We start from the raw sequence: 20,030 nt of genomic DNA on the forward strand, positions 1-20,030 counted from the left end.
AAATTTCAATTTGTGGTCGAAATTTGTTATTTGTGCAAAGGGTCAAAAACTGTCATTAGAAGAATCTACTTTTCAGTATACGATTTATTTATTTTTTTTCCGAACAAAAAACTATTCCATTATAGTCTGAAATATTAAACCTGATACTTATATTTCCGCTTACATTATTCTTGAGTTTTCTGACCGGGGCCAAAGCTTTAAAAAAAAAAAAAACATACAGTAAAGTTTTAATTTAGCTACAGGTTGCATCAAATTTTCGTTCCAGCAAGGAGCGTTTCCATCACATTTATTTTAACACCTCACTTGTGGTATTTATTGTTTTCAAGTGTTCATGTAATGCGTAACATTTGTCTAATTTTTTGATGCAGATCGTCCGGGAAGAACCCGAACACTCGTTCTTCCGATTACTATTCGATTGCTCTGCCGATCGAGCTATTCAGCTCTGTCGGTCACAGTGCAAGTGCACATTGCAAGACCGTGGGTCTATTTTTCATAATTAGCCTGCACGATAAGCTTTAAAATGAGGTGTAAATCAAAGAAATCGATCAAGAATTGAGGAAGTTCTCGCGAGGGACAAAAAACAGGCTACAGAAATAATATAAAGGATATATTTGCTTCATGCAGAAACGTCTACGTTAACGCGTGGAAAGTAGTGACATGCAAAATCATTTTTCCTCCGCTTGCGTTTCTGTAAGTTACGTATGTCTACGAGTATATTATATTAAGGTAACTTTTGGATTGCTTCACACCGTTAACGTAAATATTTCAGTTGAAAATACCTTACATCTCTAAGAATACAAGCAACACCACATTATTTTTTAAAAAATGATAGAGTTTAAAAAATAATCATAATTTCTAAAACTTCTTTATTGCTAGTTGAATTAGTTTTTCGAATATCAGCTAATTTAATCGTTTTTATTATATGCCATTTATCTAGTATTGAAGAAAATACTGATAGCTATTTTTAGGTAAAGTTTGCGCATGATAGATACAGCAAGACATTACAATGTTTATAACGGTAAACTGGACAATAATAAGCAGTCAACATAACTGAAACATTTTCAAATATGTTCGAAAACCTTAAAAGTTACACTACGATCAAATGCCTTTTCTCAAGCGAGATTTTGAAAATTAATCCAAGAAATGTTCTGTTTTAATTCTATTTTTACTTCATTCAATGTGAAATTGCATCTGCGTAGTTACTTCCTTCGTCCCCCATTCGTTGTGGTTGAACGATGTCAGAGCGCATGCGCCAACGTGTCACCTTCGTAATAGCAACGTGTCACCCTTGCTATTACGAGGTCCGGCGGCACCTTTATTAGCGTCATTCACCCATAAAGGATCTAAAAGGCACCTTGGTCGCATTTCCTACCCTCCATCGCACCCTGAGGCACAGTGTTTTCAACTTAGGGAGCCAAATCGTTTCCCAGAGTCACCCGTAGTTTTAACAGTGTTCCAATTATACAAATATTATAATTGAATAAACTAGTTGGATAAATTGGATAGCTGGTTTAATCGATTATACTGTTTTCGCAAATAGCATAATTCGATAAACCAATATGTTTTTTTCTTCTTAAAGTTTTCTTTAGGAAATAAGTTGTCTCTTTGCGTTTACAGGGTAAGGGACCTAGTTCTGGATTTATCTAAATCATAGACTCATCGAGATAACGGAAAGTAAAAATTAAGTAGTTTTTACACATATTTTTATTTTAAATCCCTGGCTTCATTATAAGGTCTCTTACACATTCAATAAGTTTAACTTAGTGTGTGGTTTTCTTCTAAATAGCATTTGATCCATGTTTAGATATGAAACACTAGTTAAGGATCAGGTAAAGAAAAAGACTATCTTTTTATGCATTAATAAATCGTAGCAAAAGGATCATAAAATGCAAAATGCATTGCATCATAATAATGGGCATAAAAATTAGATCCAAAACGAATGAATGGGATTAAAGGATGATCAAAATTCAAGCAAAGCTTTAGAGCGTTGCGAAAAGACAACTTTTATAATTTTTGATGACAACTTAAAACTTTTTATCACTTTGGTTAACTTTTGCTTTCAAACCATCTTGAAACGTTCATCAGTTTATTTGTTCTGCATTAACGTTTCAGCATTTTGCATTATGTCTCGGCAAAGAATTTTGGCCTTATTTCACTTAATATTAATCGCATTATATTACTTCAATATTTTATCTACATATTTTTGTAAATACCATCTGTTTAACTACCTGCCCATATTTCATTTTTCTGCTACTTAGAGAAGTGATAAAGGTAACGAAGGGTCACTTTCTTTAGATATTTTGCAAAAGAAAAATATGGAGTTCTTCAAGAAAATAACATGTTTGCAATGCTCCGTTTTCAACAAAAAGATCATTTTTATAAAAATATTTCTAAAATAAAACATTATGTACCATATCTTAATTTTCAACATAGATTATCTTGTATATCAAAAACTATTGCATAATATCCCACTTGTAGCATTAATACTTCGTCGAAAGGAAACTACGAAGGATTGAAGCAATTTGAAGTGATCTAAATTCCTAGGAAGACCGAATGATGCCATTCAAAGATCATAAATTTGTATCTTGCATGCTTACAAAGATTTCGACCGAGACGTCCACATTGAAAAAAGAAATAAACTATGGTAATTGCCAGTAAATCTCATTTTTTTCTTTCAGAAAATGTTTTTAGGGATTTTTCCAGAGCAACGCAATTAATTCTGCGTCACGACGTTTACTAGTTTTACAAAATAAGAATTGCATTTTAGGCGTTCAAAGAAGCTACACTCATAATGCGCACACGAGTGCAATATGGGTGTAGCTGCTTTGCAATGCACACAATTTTCAAACTAGGAGTTGCATAAAAGCGTACTTCAAAACTCTAATAAAACAAACAAATTACTTCTTTCAGATATTTTGTAATCATTTTTTGGTTCAAAAATCTACCACTTGAACACTAGAACCTTTCTTGGAAACGGCTAAGAAAAAATGAAAATGTGTTCTGTCTCAATTTAAAGAAATTTAATGTTACGTATTTAAGAAATTTGAAGCTGTCAAAGGGCCTCCCCCACCCACAGCTGAATCTTTTCAACTTGTAAATAATCCTAATTCGTGAAGGTTTCTATCTTTTTTAGAGAAAAGATATGTAAGGTCAGGTGGGGTCCGAAAAGCACGAAAAAGAGCCGTTTTGCAATCATACCTTGATAGCAAAAAATATATGGATTCAACCAGTGAATAAAATGTTTAGGATAAGCAAATGAATATTCCTTATATTTGAAGTAAAATATCTCGGATAAAGCAAAATTTTGATACTGAAATTGTTATAATTGTTATAAAATATGTTGTCAATGACCTATTTTACCCCATAGGGTGGAGTAAAATAGGTGATGCTTTAAAAGCTTTAATTTCGCATCTTATTGAATAGTAACATTCGTACTTTTATTCATTAAAAAGGGAAAACAATTAGTACCTAAACATTTCTAGAAACTGTTATTGTCCTCTGTGATTTATCCCAGAGTCAGCAATGGCTCGCTATTTGGGATGCATCAACCTTCAAATCTCTCTCTCAACATCATCTCCATCTCTCACTCTCTGGAAAAACAAAGCAACTTTTTCAAATTTCACTCAGTATCATCCTACATTGTGGAAAGAATGATGGCATCAAATCCACTGCTTTGATTTTTTCCCCCAAAAACTCAACTTATATCCACTAACTTTTAAAGTTTGGCTGTTGTTCTAGCTGTTGTAACATGGTTGTAACAAGTTATTCATTTTTATTTTTTCGTCAAACGGGACAACTTTGAAAAGTGTGACATCTTTGCCGGTGTTTGAAAATGATATTTGACGTTCTACCAAGTTCAAAAACCAGCTGGTGTTTTTGTGCATTGAAAACACTACCGCATCTATTAGCTAGTTTTTGAACTTAGTAATAGCGCCAACTATCATCTTTTTCAAAAACAGGCGATGGTGTCCCACTTTGCAAAGTTGTTCCGGTTAACAGTATAGAGGGTATCCCATCAAGACCAGATAAATTCTGTAACGGCAAATTCCTCGCTTGGAGTACATGAAAAAATTCATATTTTTTGAGAAAATAACGGCAGAAAAGTATATGGTCATATTTTGTGTTTGAGAAAAAACAAATAAAAGTAAGAACAACGATATTAGCTTAAATTCATACAGGAATATGTTATATGTATCCATTGCTCATATGAAGGCGTATGCTGCCATGTGCAGGTAAAGGGCAGTAACTGCAAGTTTTTCATTTTTCATTTTTCATTTTTTTTTTGCATTTATGTCATCTATTATACGTTAACTTTTTTGTACAAGCTTGCTTATTTGGTTGCCGCTGAAAAAAAGGCACGGAAAAAAAAAGCATAATTCCAACATTTCCCTATTGTTAGTATTGAATCCAATACTCATTCCTGCAGATACTGCCGTTTACCTGAACACGGCAGTGCACACGATCTGTGGAATGACTGATTACACTTTCTTTTGTTGCACTGGATATGATGACTTTCCTTAAGCATTTTCTTCTAAAATTATGGTTCGAAAAGATATAGTTCTTTTGCGACTGTTTATGTACTCTAAACGAGAAATCTGGCGTGGCAGAGTTTATCCGGTCCTAATGAGGCACCCTGCATACATCTATATGTCATTAGGAATCTGGAAAACTAATCTAGTTCTTTTACATTAAGTTGAAGCAAATAATGTACAACCAATAACATTTTTAATCAGTGATTTAATAATCCTTATTGTCAGCAACCTATACCTACGGTATAATATTGGCTAAGTGTCCATAAATTAACTTTTTTTTTTTTCCCCCAACAGAATCGGATGCACCACTCCATTCTTTGCAGGATCCTTGATTTTAGTGGTTTCTTCTCTCAGTAAGTGTACATTTTGAGCAGTATAATTCATTTATCAAGCATATAATGCTTGGTGAAAACAGGAACGTTAATTATCTAACTAGCTGTTAAGTTTTAAAAAAAGCTTTACCCTAAAATTTTTGATCTGAAACTAAAGTAAATTGAAGCTAGGTGAGATTACCCACAGCTCAACGTGACAGGAGAAAAGATGAATAAAATTAGTAATTTTCTCTCTAACTGTTCGTGAATAATGTTGACTTCATTTTTTGCATTTCATTTTTCTTTTATTTTTTTTTGCTTTCCTGCAATAAAATGAAGAAAGCCATTTTGATCTAGGCAGTTGAACTCGCTTATAGCGAGTGCAAAGGGACAGCGATATCTGCTCGTTATAACCGAACGCTCGTAAAAAAAGAGTTCATGAAAAAAATCATTACCCACAGCTCAACGTGACAGGAGAAAAAAGATGAATAAAAATGGTAATTTTCTCCCTAACTGTTCGTGAATAATGTTGACTTCATCTTTTGCATTTCATTTCTCTTTTATTTTTTGCTTTCCTGTAATAAAATGAAGAAAGCCATTTTGCTCTATGCAGTTGAACTCGCTTATAGTGAGCGCAAAGGGACAGCGATATCTGCTCGCTATAACCGAACGCTCGTAAAAAGTTAGTTCGTGAAAAAAATCATAAAAATTCATCCTGGTTGCTTTTTTTCTTCCTTCTGAGCACTGTACAACAGAATAAGTTGATTACTTTGCTTTGAACTGTCCGAATCTCTCTTTCTTATTTTTGAAGAATACACATTACACACATATATTATTTTTAAACTTTTCTTTACTCCACAAATTACAAAAAAAAGGGGGTTGTCATCGCTTGTTCCCAGGATTTATTATTTATCACCAACTTTGGCTAAATTTGGAATGTAAAAGAATGTTTACCAAAAAAAAGAAGGATAAGTCGAGCTGCGGAAGTCAATTGAAATTTTACGAATCACAAAAATATTGCTCGCTTTAATCGGGGTTTGCTCTTTAGTAGCGAGTTATGCTCTCATAGACTAACCATTGTACCAGCCAACTATTTTTGATTCCTCGCTAAATTCAGGTGCTCGTTAAATGAGGGCTCGTTGTAAGCGAGTTCGACTGTATTTTCATTTAGGAATGGCATGATTGCGCACATGGGTTGGAGATGTTACTCCGAATAATAAATATTAATGATAATAGTTACCTTTAATAAATATTGTTACTAATCAGCGATACCACTATTTAATTATTCTGAATAGGTTATAGTACAATTTTTGTGCATAATTTTTTATGATTGTTTTTAAACATAAAGGAAGTTTTTAGTGTTTTGAGACATGAAGTTTACTAGGAATGAATACAATTTCCATAAAAACGAAAAAAACGAAGAAAGTTGTCAGAAACTTGACCCTTGCATTGCAGAAAGCTTAAAAATAACCATGTTACCATGTCCACGCTATTGATTATACGTGAACAACCGCTTTGCTAAGGGTCCGACTGCGATTTTTGAACTCTGGGTACAAAGTTGCCACCCCCCCTCCCGTTTATTCTATATAGTGTAGCAATAAAACTCTTTGCTACTTGCGTATTAACGCAGTCATGCTAATTTTAGCTGTACCTTATATTGCAATTTATGTTCATTAAAAAAAGTAGAAGTGATGTAGTGTACAATAATTAAACATTAAGGTATAAGATGTGGTTAAACTTTTCTAATTGCAGTAAGTCGTAAATATCAAAATTATCTATGATATTATTTTTAAAAGTGTAGATACAGACTACACTTGGATTTTTTTTTTTTTTTTGAGATTGGCGAAATAGATTTAACTTTAAAGAGGAATTTTTTGCTTAGATTTAATATTAACTTTCTATAATGCGATATGAAATAAATCCAATTAAACTTGTACCTACTGATACTTACCCTCAAATCTGTGTGTGTGTCATCTTCTACACGGTTTCATACATTTCTTTTTAGCTCTTCTACCACTTTAAGGTAGACACTTAACTCAAGCTACGTTAGCATGAACAAGGAATAATAAAAGGAATAAAGAAACAAAACTTGAAAAATCCAAACCCGTCTTTTGCTTCTTAGAACCACTTTGTGTCTCCCCTGGGACCAAAGTACTGAATATTCAGCATAAAAACAACAAAACTCGAATAAATGAATAAAAAAATATATTGATAAGTACAAAACTTCAGTACTCAAGCAACGCGATGTGGGAAATAAGATCTAATGCCCTTTCACAAGTTCAAAAATAGATTTCTCGAAACACTTCTACCCACCTTCATTACGTCCTTTTTTTCTCAAAAAGCTTTCCAAATTAAATAAAGAGAAAGAAAGGTGTGAGACTTGATTCATTGTTTATCAACTCTATTGATTACTTAGCGGATGCCACTTTTGAATAATATATGAGTGGCGTTGGCAGCTTAAATATATATATATATATATATATATATATATATATATATATATATATATATATATATATATATATATATATATATATATATATATATATATTCCATTCAGTCTTCACAGTCGTTAGGAGAGCATTTTGATTCCATTTTCAGACACAAAATCCGTGTTACTTTTTTAGACGTTTGTCTTTTCTCATCCAAATTTAATCCGGCCGCTTTGGGCTGTAGAGTTTTTGATACAGGCTAAAGCAAGTAGATGAGTTTACAGTACAATCGAAGAAGTGCTTGATACTTCGACGCAATGAAGTAAAAACTCAATCATGATTGGTTTGTTTTGTCAAGGGTTTTTACTTCCTTTTACAAAAAAGGAAGTATTGTATTCGCGAAAAAATTTTCACTCAAAAATCGACCTTAATTTCCATTTTGCTCATCCCCGAATGAATGTTGAGTTTTTTTTCGACTCAACCACACGTGGATAAGTACTTAAGAACATATAGACACGCGAAATATCCATTTAGACGATTCTCGAGTTAGTTACAACGAGTTTTCTCGTGACGTCTGTATGTACGTATGTGCGTATGTGCGGATGTATGTCGCATAACTCAAGAACGGTATGTCCTAGAAAGTTGAAATTTTGTACGTAGATTCCTAGTGGGGTCTAGTTGTGCACCTTCTCTTTTGGTTGTATTCGGGTGTTTTTAAGGGTATCTTTTGCCCCTTTTGGGGGAGAAATCATTTTTAATTTAGATGTAAACTCAAGTGATTTTATAATTTGGCGGACACTTGGCGATATATCGCCAGTCTTTTGGTCGCCAAGTTTTGTCGCCAACTTGGCGACAAATTTGGCGATTTTTTTTTAAAAATCTGGTTTTAATTTGGCCAGTGTTGGTGATATTTAGAGAGTAAACTATTGAATCACATTTAAATTACCAATAATGGGAAAATGACATTAAATTAGAGTAAAAGGAAGTCATGTGAGGTATACATCAGCTCGTTTCTCAAAACATTTGACAACCTAAAAAAAGCCACAATAACTTTTATTTAATTAATACATGCTCAATTTTCTTCGTTGTGTCGAAGTCTCACGAAAACTAAAAGATACCGATTTACAGAGTGACATTGCGAATTTATAACGTTCAGTTTGCCTCAGGCAATGGTCTGTACATTAACAGAACAGATAAATTTAATAATAAATGAATCCATTTCTCATGTAATTTGTATTTGTAAAACAAAAACATCTTCCTTCTGTTTTTCAAAGTTTATATAAAAATTAAATTTTATGATCATTCCGAGTGCATCCCATGTCAGCAACATCTCCACCATCTTAGTTTTCCTTGTAATTTATCACAATAGTACCTTTGTTAAGGTATCCGACTACGTTGAAAAGGCGATTTTCGACCAAAGTTCACTTTTTCTCAAAATAGTTTTATTCAACAGCCCCATTCTTTAAGATTATGAAACATTTTGGTTTTATAACCTACGCGAATTAGAACTCACGTTATAAGCATTTGAATACTAAGTGTCTGCAGTATAACGCGTGTTAAGTCTAATCTTTACTTACGTTTTTTGAAGAATGCAATTATTTCTCGATATTGGCTACGGAAAACATGATTTTGCAAATTCTATACAGTATTTAAGCATGAAATTTGGCATGCCTGTCTTGTAAGTACTTGTGAGTGGAATAGACCACAGATTATGTAAATGATGAAATATTTTTGGATTTATAGCTTTTTTACCGAAAAAAGGTGACAGATTTTTGAGAAATTTCTGGATAAAGTCACGTAATTTGTCATAAACCTTAAAATTCTTGAAATATTTCTTAACCTGCGGTCTGTTTCATGTGTAGTATTTATACATGTGAAAAAATCTAAGCAAATTGTTTATAGCTAGTTAATTTTTATTGATACAATGTTTCTCCTAACTGGTAATTTTCAGTCATTTTTGCCATAAAATCACCCATTTAAAAAAAGTTATTGATATTATGGTTTATTTTTAAGCAAAATACATGTTTAAGATCATTCTGCTTCTAAAAAAACATTAATATTATTTCATTATAGTGTTTTTAAAAAAAAATTGCTCCGCACCTAGTCGGATACCTTAATAGCACTGACTAAAAATAAATTCAGTTAGAAAAATTAAGAATATCTGAACTCGTTTTTATTTGAAGCTATAAAGTTCTCAAATATGGAGCTAAATATGAGAAATGGCAGTGTGTGCGTTGTTCTAGACATTTTCGTACTTGAGTTTGGAACTAAGAATATGTTTCATTGTACAGCGTTATTTCCAACGTGTCCCGTTATATCCAACGATATGTAACGCTACGTAGTTCTTGCTGCAAACACTTTCTTGAATGACAAGTTAGCTCTCTAAGCATGCAGACACAAGTATAAAAACACCAGGGTTACAAATACGAGGGCTATTTTATTACTAAGTTTAACTGGTAGCGAAATTCAAACCAGAGTGAAAAGGAAAACGTTTAATCTGTTTAATTTTAACTATTCAATTACGTCAACCAGTTACTTCTCTAAGATAGTTTACTGTTATAGTTGAGACATTTGTCACTGAGCGGCGCCAACTTTTCTGACACTCGTCATAGAATTTTAGCCAGTTGCTCTTACAGCAAACTCTCTACTCTATTCTGAAGGTTTTCATGTGAGCAGAAAGATGGAAATTCGAAGGAGATAAGTTCTGACTAGCATGTCAAACAACATAAAAAATGGACACACTGAAAAAAAAAATGGGTAAAGTTATCAGGTTTAATGGTTGCAAAGTTACCGATTAAAATTTATTCATTAAAATTTGATGCTAGAAACCAAATTGTTTAAATGTTTTGGTTCTGATTTTTTTAGTGTTTGCACACGGAGAAACGTTTTCTGTGCTATATGCAGCAAGAAGCATTCAAGGCATAGGATCAGCATGTATATCAGTAGCAGGTAATAGTTTTTGTAAACTCTAAGTTGGCTAACACAAAATAAATTAACGTTGTAGATGAGTAGAATAATTACTGTCATGCCGTTGTTCTTTTCTTTTATTTGTTAAAAGTGAACGATTTAAGTGAACTTTGTGCTTTCAAAATGATATGCCACATGACGGTTCTATGAAACAAAAGGGTTAATCCAAAACGTATTGGATCGATGAGACAGCATGAAAGTACAACACAAACATCTGTTATGGACTATAGGTCTCTTTTCAAGTGTTTACAGCTTTTTGTGTGTGTCTCTTTTTTCATCTAAAGCATATATGCACATTGTAACCTACCTGTTTACCAAGCAAAGATTGTTTACTCTTGGCTTAGTTTGTTTACTGTAAGAGCTATTCGAAAACAAAAAAGCGGTTCTCATACCATTGCGATTTCTCACTCTTTGGAAGGCAGTGTTTACCTTTCAGCGGTGACAGATGAAATTAGTAGCAGTGTAGAAAATGACCTTGCTTATTAGATAGGAGAAAGCAAAGATACATTCTCCTGAGATAAATTAACTGAAAAATGTGGCAGTCAATAAAAGTGGTACCCAAATTGTGTGAAAACCTAAACCTGACAAAACTATTTTTAATTATTAAAAATTTTTAGTCACGAAAAACCATACATGCCTTGCCGTTGAAACAATGGGTCTTCAGCGCCATTTTTTATTAATATAGGAGTTAGGGCACTTTCTTCAATTCACATGTTTTTTTATTATTATGTATTAATTTGATTAACTATTACATTCATTCAAGTATAGGTGTGCCCATTCAATCAATGAATGAAAACTAATCGGTTGTAAATTAAAAAAGAAATGATATCTTAAGAAATGATCCTAGAGTAACAAGATCATCTGCTGACTAAAATTTCTCTTTAAAATTAAAAAAAAAATAGAAAAGAATTTCATACTGAGAGTTTTGCATCTTATTTTAGGTATGGCTATGATAGCAGACAGATATTCTGATGACAAAGAAAGAAGCAAAGTCATGGGTTTCGCAATGGGAGGCATTGCTACTGGTGTATTAGGTAAATTCTTGGTTTTCATATTTCTTGCGAGTTTACGAGTATATAATTGGAGCATGTACTAATCCGCAAAATGTCAAGATTTCTTTATACTCTGCAGCGTTGCAGAATAATGAAAATATCTATTTTAGTTTACTTCATTAACTAAAATAACTGGTGAAGAATGAAATCATCAATATATACAGTTCGGGAAAAAAATCTTTACAAGTGCATATCAGGTTTTTAATTGCCAACAACTGGTAAAGATTTTTTTTTGCTGGCACTGTAAAAGCATTTGAAATCATGTCTTTAATTTTTCAGTAAAAAGACATTTGAATTTACAAACATTTTCAAATTAACGATGAATACTGTTTTGTGTAGTGGATATTTATTATATAGATATAAGAAAAATTTAGCTTGCTTAAGAACTGCAAGTTATCAAAAAAGTTGTACTTGAACTATTTATTGAAACGATTTGAACAAACTACAACTGTTTTATGTGACTTAATAAATTAATCCGAAAGAAAATCTTAAACTTTGACAAATAAATGCAATTTATTAGTCATTTTTATATAACATCAATTTAGTGGAAACTACATAAAAACGGAGAACCAAATAGCGTAACGAATACTTCAAACAAAACGATGTTTAATAATCCAAAATAAAAGAAAAAAGAAACATAAATTTAGATAATGTGAAGAAGCCCGAATATTTACATCATATTTGCTAGCTACAATTAATATTTGAATATAGACATTTTTTTTATCACTGACAGAGTGTTTCAAAGAAATGAAGCGCGCTACGCATATTTAATACGAATTGTTGTTACTCAAAACGAGATTCCACTTTTGAAAAATCAAATATGGGGTAAAGTGAAATGAGGAAATACTTACTCTGCTTTTAGCGTCACCTATCTAGTAATATTTTAAATGTGTAGTAACACGCATAGACTATTCTAGTCAAGTAAAAAATCCATATGAAAATTAAAAACTAAGATAATACATGCACTTTTCAAAAATTGATACACATATTGTAATATTTTGTTGTGAGTCAAAAAATATTTTTGGTAGTTTTAAATGATAAAGTTCTTATTATTAACATTTGAAATATTAATTGAGACCTGCTAATACTCTGTGAAATATTTATTTCGTTAATATTTATCATATTTGTATTGTAAATAAATGCTTTGTACAATTATTAGGCATGTATGTGGATGGGGCAAAGTGAAATAGTTCATATCGTTCACTTATTCAGTCTTGCGTATTCATTTATTAATTAGTTCATTAACATTCCTTCATTCATTAATTCCCTCATATTTATTCATTCGTTCACTTATTTTCTTATCCAAATCGCTATTTTATTCACTGATTCATGTACTTTCGTTTATTCTTTCATTTATTCGTTCATTCTTTTATTTACCCATGTATGTGATAAAAATGTCTTTAATGATCGAATAGAAAACATTTCATTAGAAGACTATTTCATTTTTCAATTTGCTCCATGGAACATAAGAATAGGGAAACATTCCACTTTTTTTTTTTGAGGCACAAACTTACTGCCAAAAATAAGAAATAACGTTTCAATGCGAGTTTTATTGTAAAATATATTGTGTTTACTTTGTGTACCGAATTTTCAGAACAAATTTCCAATTTGTTCATTTTGAAAAAAAAAAGTACGTTATCTTAACTATTTCATTTCGCCTCACATTCTTCTACAATGCTTTTATCTCATTTCAAAAACTCAAGGTAATAAACACACACACAAGAAATAGTTTGTCGATCTGTGCTTACTAAAATAGCCTTGTGTTAAAATATAATACTTGTTTAGAGGATAGAGCTAAATAGCTTTTTGTTTCTTACGGTTGCTTTTTTGACTGTTGAAGCGTTATTGATGTTAGTGAACATTCCTCTTTTTAAATAAAATGCACTAAAATTAATGTTGGTGTACTAAATGTATATCGGCTATTTTTTCTCTCCGGTGCCTTAAACTAAAGGGTTAATGTAATGCAAACCGTTTTCTACAAAGAATTGACGAATGGGAAGTATTAGAAATTGAAAAAAAAAATGCTGTTTAAAACAAAATGTATGAATACATATTTGCATTGTAGTGTACTTTTCAGTAAATATAGGATTTAACTTTATTTTATATGTACGTGTACGATATGTGCTAAAGTAATATATTTTATAAAATGATTTCATTTCTTATTTGAAACCTATTTGAAAATTTGGAGATATGAAATAACATTTATGTTCAATAATGCTAAGGGTATATAGAATTGTAAACTATCACTAGATTTGTCTGGCTATTCAAACTAAAGTTTCCATAAATATTTATCTATTTCCTAATATTCTTCACCGATGGCGTATTTTACCTAATCTCTAGTGTTCGTTCTGCTTTGAAAATTCAGTTTCAATGAATTTTATACAAGTTTAAGCTACCGTTTTCCTTCCAAGTTAAAGCTTAAGATGTTGCACAAACTTCAAAATGGATAGCGGAATTATCGAATATTTTTAGTTTTTCAATTAACTATGTTCTAGAAACTAAAGAAAAATCTATGTAAACTTACTCATGATGAAAATTATATTTTTATAAAAAAGTAACTATTATTGCTTGATAAAGAAATTACTTTTATAAAGACATTAACCCATTTGTAGATATGGCAACACAATCGAATTTTTGTACCTTTAGCATAAATGAAGATTTAAAGAGTTTCTTGCCAAGCATCTAATGGTTTTCATAATTCAATGAGTTTGACACGCAAAGAAAACTAGACTACATTACACAGTTTTTTTATGTTTCATTAATTATATGTTCAAAAAAAAAAGCATTATTTTGCTGATTGATTCAATTAATTCCGAAAACACCAATAGCACTTTTTTGCATCACGAATCTGTAATTTTAAAACCTTTTACTTTCGACGCTTAATTACGACCATGATAATGTACTTTTATTGGTACCGCAAAATTTACTTTATTCATTATAAGTCACTCAAGAAAATTTTATGACGGTAAAAGAAAATGTGATAAGCGTAAAACGTTAACGCTTGCATATCTTCATGTGATACAATTCTGAGCATTTGTATTAAATGGCCTGATTAGAATAAGAATCATCTAAACACAAAAATGTCCACTGCCACATGTAGTGTAAAACGTTATTCTCAACGAAAACCAGAGAAATAAAAGCGGTGAGTTGCTGCGTTTCCAGAGAGTTAAAAGTTTACGGCGTGTGTAAACGTCACAGTTTCTTATGGATCGTTGAATCATCCACTTTGAGGAGAGACAAATCGAGTAACACAGTCATTTTTCTGCCAACGCTAACTTTCTAATATTTTTCAGCTCAGTGTGATCACTTTTCTGAAACTCTGAAATTAATATTTCACATCGGTCCTTCAGAAAAACATTGCAACTTGGCAATATTTTCACACCGCAGATAAACCGGCAAAACTCTGAATTGTGGAAATATCTCTAATCTCTTTGTGGTAAATAAATCTAAATAATCTTACTACGATTATTCATAGATACGTAATTAGTAGAAACACGCGTTAAACATAGTAGACATTAAGTGTCCTTATTTTACCGTCACTGTAGACCACAAGGCGCCATATTTCACTGTTTATATTTTACTGCTTATTTTACACATGTTGTTGCTGTTGTGTGCCAGCTAGGCTGGACATTTGTGGTGCGCTGTTTCACTTTTCTAACTGCAGCGTAATTTGGTGTTCAAGTCCGACTTCCACTGCATACACATGCCATAAGGGCCCGTTTATAGGGTAGGAAACCATTCACAGCAAAACACCACATTCACACAAAGAAAGGACAAGGAATGGAGAGAGAAAGTACATCCATGCCCGAGCCGGGATTCGAGCCCAGGACCTCCTTGTCGCAGACTCCTCTGACCACTAGACAGGACGAACGGGACACATTTTACGGTCTATTTTACGCATAATTTTTATGACGATTTTACACATAATTTGACAGTGTGAAAACTTAAGGAAATAAAGCAACAGTTTTTTTTCCTGAAACTTAAAAGTTCATAAACATTTTCTTATCCAGTGATAGCTCAGATGAAAATTAGCATAGATACCTTTACGACATAACTACTTAATTAAAAGAGTTTTATGCGCCATTAAAGGAATATGATCAGGATCACGCTTGTTTTAGAGTAAATAGATTTTACGGAAGAAGGAATTGTTATTACCACTCTAAATAAATGTTCAGCTTAGAGTGAGTGAAAAGTGAAAATCCCCCTTTTTTATATAGAAACATTTAATGATTTTCAAAAATACTTAAATAAATACATATATTATGTTGAAAATAGGTTTGTCTTTGTTTTGTGGAGGCTATATAATGTGTGGAACTAGTGTATGTTCTAAGAAGTGGTCTGGGCACCCGAGTAAAGCCCAAGTCGTTGCCCATGGGTGGGAACATCTCAACATCTTTTGGATTAACTAACTTTTGGATTGCTAACAGCATACAGGTGTCGCTCAAATGCTAATTAACATATGTACAGGGTGTCCCAAAACGACACCATGAACTCTTCACAGCTAGATTCCTGGTTGGGAGTACATAAAAACTGCCCAAAGAAGCGTTCCTGTACGATCCATAGTTTGCGAGAAAAAAAAACGAAGAACAAAGTATGACGTCACTACAGGTGCAGGAAAAAACACTTTATCAAACATATCAACAACAGTATATGTACATTACGCAAAACAACAAATACGTGTAATCACGTTTTAAACATTATCGTTTTAACGATATGCCAAAAACTGTTGTTTATATGTCCAATAAAGAGTTTTTTTATTGCACCGGCAGTGACGTCATACTTTGTTTTTCGTATTTTTCTCGTAAACTATGGATCGTACAGGAACGCTTCTTTGGGCAGTTTTTATGTACTTCCAACCAGGAATCTAGCTGCTAAGAGTTTATGCGGTCGTTTCGGGACACCCTACATATTATAAAGTTACATTCAATGCAGGAGCTTAGTATTGAATGAAATCATCTCAATCCATTAGTTTTCAATGCTCTTTTCTTTCATAAGTTGATACTTCATTGATACTATCATGCTACAAAGCGATTTGTATCGCGTTTCGCTCAATTAGATTAAAAACTGCTGTCAAAAGATTTCTGTTTTGAAAATCAGCTCAATAGCTGAATACTTTTTTTTTCTGTTCTGTAAAATTTAAAGTAAAAAAATTCGTAAACTATACGAATTATGTAAAAAATAAAAAATCCTTAAAAATGCGCAAGATATACAAAAAAAAAAAAAAAACATTTTAACCTGCTTGTTTTGAAGATAAAATTAGAGTTAAAATGAATAAATAACTTTGATCGAAGCAACTGTTTTTTAAATGTTTAAAGTTACTTTGTTCAGTTTAATAGTCAGCACTGTACATATTTCAAAACAATAGTATACTTTTTAGTATTAGTACGCATATTCCCACAGCGACGGATTAAAAAACCGATACGGGGCACGTCGACTGAATTTCATCCCCGCTGTTTAGTTTCTGAGAGATAGGTCTTGATGAGCAATGAATACGTCGATATGGTGCCTAAAAGCGACAGAAACAAGCCTTTCCTAACATTCACGATTCCACCAACTGAAAGAGCAAGTCCTTGTTGACATTTCATCAGCAACGTCAATTTATGTTTAAATGATCTGTTCCAATCAGGTTTCATAGACACAATGTCGAATATTTTCTTATTCCATTCCGGAATACCAGCTGCACTATAAATCATGCGAAATAACAAACATATCACCCAAGTCGCTAATATGTCGTCCGTTATGCCGGACCAACTCAATGAAAATCCAACGACTAAAATATTAACCATAGTAAAATATATATTAGCAGAAATGAATGCTACTGACAAGAGTTTAAGTGTCCTTATTTTACCGTCAATGTAGGCCACAAGGTGCCATATTTCATCGTATGCCTGAACGTGAAGGCGAGAAACAAATTCGCTGAGAGCTGTTTTTTCCGCAAAATCTTTCACTATTTCTTTTAAATTCCATGACAAAACACAATAAAGTATTCCAAACACGCTTATAGACAAGTTGTATGTGTAATGTATTACAACGCAATAGGTTATTGATGCAATATTAACAGCATATCCTTCCTCCATATATAAAACTGCTGCATTTGACCACAATGTAGTATTTTTTCTAAACATACTTAGAAAATACGTTTTGTGATCAGAATTTATAGCTCCGCCCAACTGATTTAATTGCAACGCCATTGACAATCCACAAGCTAAGTAGGAATATCTTTGAACCATGATAAATTTTGTCCTAGAAGTATGAACAATAGCCGCCTTATTTAGACTACTAATTATATCGGCAAAACACCTTCTATTTCGGAAAAGCAAAATACGTGTAGTTAAGCCAATAGATAAGCAAATTGGCAGTACTACATTTTCTTGTCTTACTCTTTCTTCGGCAACATTATGAATATTTAGTACAGTAATTAAAATACCTAAAAGAATCACCGCATAAGAAAGTATGTTAATTATGCTGTTTGCTAAACGAATTCTTTTCTTTGTCGTACTTAAAATATCAATTCCATAAAAGAGGCTTAAAATTTGCACTGGTAAATAAATATTAACAGAATTATCTCTTCGAGCGTGACCTGTATTTTCTTTTTCTGTGATCTTTCCATCGTACGTTTTTCGTTCATGTAATGTTTCAGAAGCTCTCTGGACCATTTTAACAGCGATCACTCCCACTTTTCCACTACCGTATTCATTTTAAATATGAACGACAGCTTTTGAGAAACGTCGCTGATTTTTGTAGGTGCCCAATTTCCTAATAATTTCTAAACCACCTTGGACTTCCTACTCCAAGTTTTTCTATGTTGATAACAATCATTGGTTGGATGATTAAATCGTATGTGAACAACGTTAAAACGATCAGTGTCCCATTGACTGCATACTGATCCATTTGTATGATTGGAGGAGGACATGAGGAAATACAACAACCAATAAAATTAGCGTCCTGTTTATTGACTTTTAATAATGTAATTGATATGCTTTAAGAACTATCTTTCGAAATCAATATTCAATAATTACTTTAATTCACCTTTTAGTAAAATTGCTTCATTGATTGGACGCTTTTCAGTCAGATCAATTGTTCTGTGCATCATAGTCATGAAATTCTAAACTCTGGTTTCTTTCTTGTGCTCATTAAAACATAAATATTAGTATCCACTTTATTATGGTTAAAATATCTTTTCTTATAACTATAAGTCGAAAACATGTTTGAAGAAAAATTAAATAAAGGTGTTATTCTTCAGTAAGTGCAAAGCACGATAATCTAAATTACGAGAAATACACCCGTTCATAAAACTCTGGTTAATACAAATGTTTGTTACTAAGCAACTCTAATGTTAATTTTTTTTATTATAATATTACGTTGCAAAAATGAAATATTTATTTTAGTTCAATTTTTCAGTTTTAAAGTAAATAAAATGAAATCCATAAAGAATCGAAATTTCATTGTTGACACAAACGTTATTTTTACAGTGAAACATGTGTATAACAATACTGTCTATAACACTAAACCTGTCTATAAGGATATTTTCCTTGGTCCCAGCAAAATGTCAGCATAAATAATCAAACTGTCTATAACGATAACCTGTCTATAACAATATTTTTTAAGGCCCCAACTGTATGGTTGTAGACAGGTTTTACTGTATATGGAGGATTTACAACAACGTTAGGATTATACGATTATGAATAAAATTAGCTTTTGTTTTCAAGATAGAGAACAAACTGGGGTTGAGAAATCTCACTAATGCTCTTTTTTCGCGGCAAATAGAAGCATCTCTCACGAGACTGACCGTCTTCTAAACTTCGAACCCTAGTTGGAATGGAACTATCACTACATAAAACCAAAACGAACTTAAAGAAATTTAAATTCTGGTGAATGAAATGCCCAAAATGATTCTCTAGTACACTGTTAAAAATTCAGGAACCTTTTATGGTAAATATTACTGTAAAATGTAGTGTTTACAGTACAGAAAAATTTTACAGCAAATTGTACCGAAGAAAATAAAAGATTGCAACGCCAATTGATACACCACGTGACTTACAGTACAAAGCATACAATTCCATATTTCCCTTATTCGATGCGTCCCAACTCGTATGGTGGGCAGCAAAGCCGCCTGCCAATTCGAAGGTCCCGAGATCAACCCTACAGTTCGAATTTTAAGTTTTTTAACTCTCGTTTATTCTACCGTACAATTTTACAGTAAAATAGGATTTTACGATAATAGTTACTGGCAACATAGATGCCAGTAACTTTTACCGTAAAAATTCAGGAACGTTTGTAACAGTGTAGATACACCTATTTCTGCTTCCACCCATGCTCATTCTACTAAAAAGAACTTCGGGAAAGCCGTGAACAAAGATGCTTTTCCAATATACTTTAGAGGGAAAGTTCCAAGATATATTGAAGCTAAGGTTGAGGAGAGAATTTTCAATGGCCCTTCAAATACGCACAATTATGAATATCACTGTTTTTGATAAAAACTTTGGAGGGAAGAGAAAAACACTTTTGAGGTATTTAATTCCCATAATTCCGGTGAATGAAATGCCCAAAATGATTCTCTAGTAGATACACCACTTTCTGCTTCCACCCATGCTCATTCTACTAAAAAGAACTTCGGGAAAGCCGTGAACAAAGATGCTTTTCCAATATACTTTAGAGGGAAAGTTCCAAGATATATTGAAGCTAAGGTTGAGGAGAGAATTTTCAATGGCCCTTCAAATACGCACAATTATGAAT

At 32.4% G+C, this 20,030-nt stretch overlaps 1 protein-coding gene across 1 annotated transcript in view; it reads left to right on the plus strand.

Moving 5' to 3' along the window:
- LOC129219159 (synaptic vesicular amine transporter-like) overlaps positions 1–20,030 on the plus strand; it is a 120,938-nt gene that overhangs the window by 11,416 nt on the left and 89,492 nt on the right. Inside the window, exons 3-5 of the mRNA XM_054853479.1 lie at positions 4,827–4,885; positions 10,141–10,224; positions 11,184–11,276. Coding sequence (XP_054709454.1) covers positions 4,827–4,885; positions 10,141–10,224; positions 11,184–11,276 — 236 coding nt within the window. The remainder of the gene's footprint in view (positions 1–4,826; positions 4,886–10,140; positions 10,225–11,183; positions 11,277–20,030) is intronic.

The sequence above is a fragment of the Uloborus diversus genome, chromosome 3 (assembly GCF_026930045.1).
Source record: "Uloborus diversus isolate 005 chromosome 3, Udiv.v.3.1, whole genome shotgun sequence".
Taxonomy (NCBI): Eukaryota; Metazoa; Arthropoda; class Arachnida; order Araneae; family Uloboridae; genus Uloborus; species Uloborus diversus.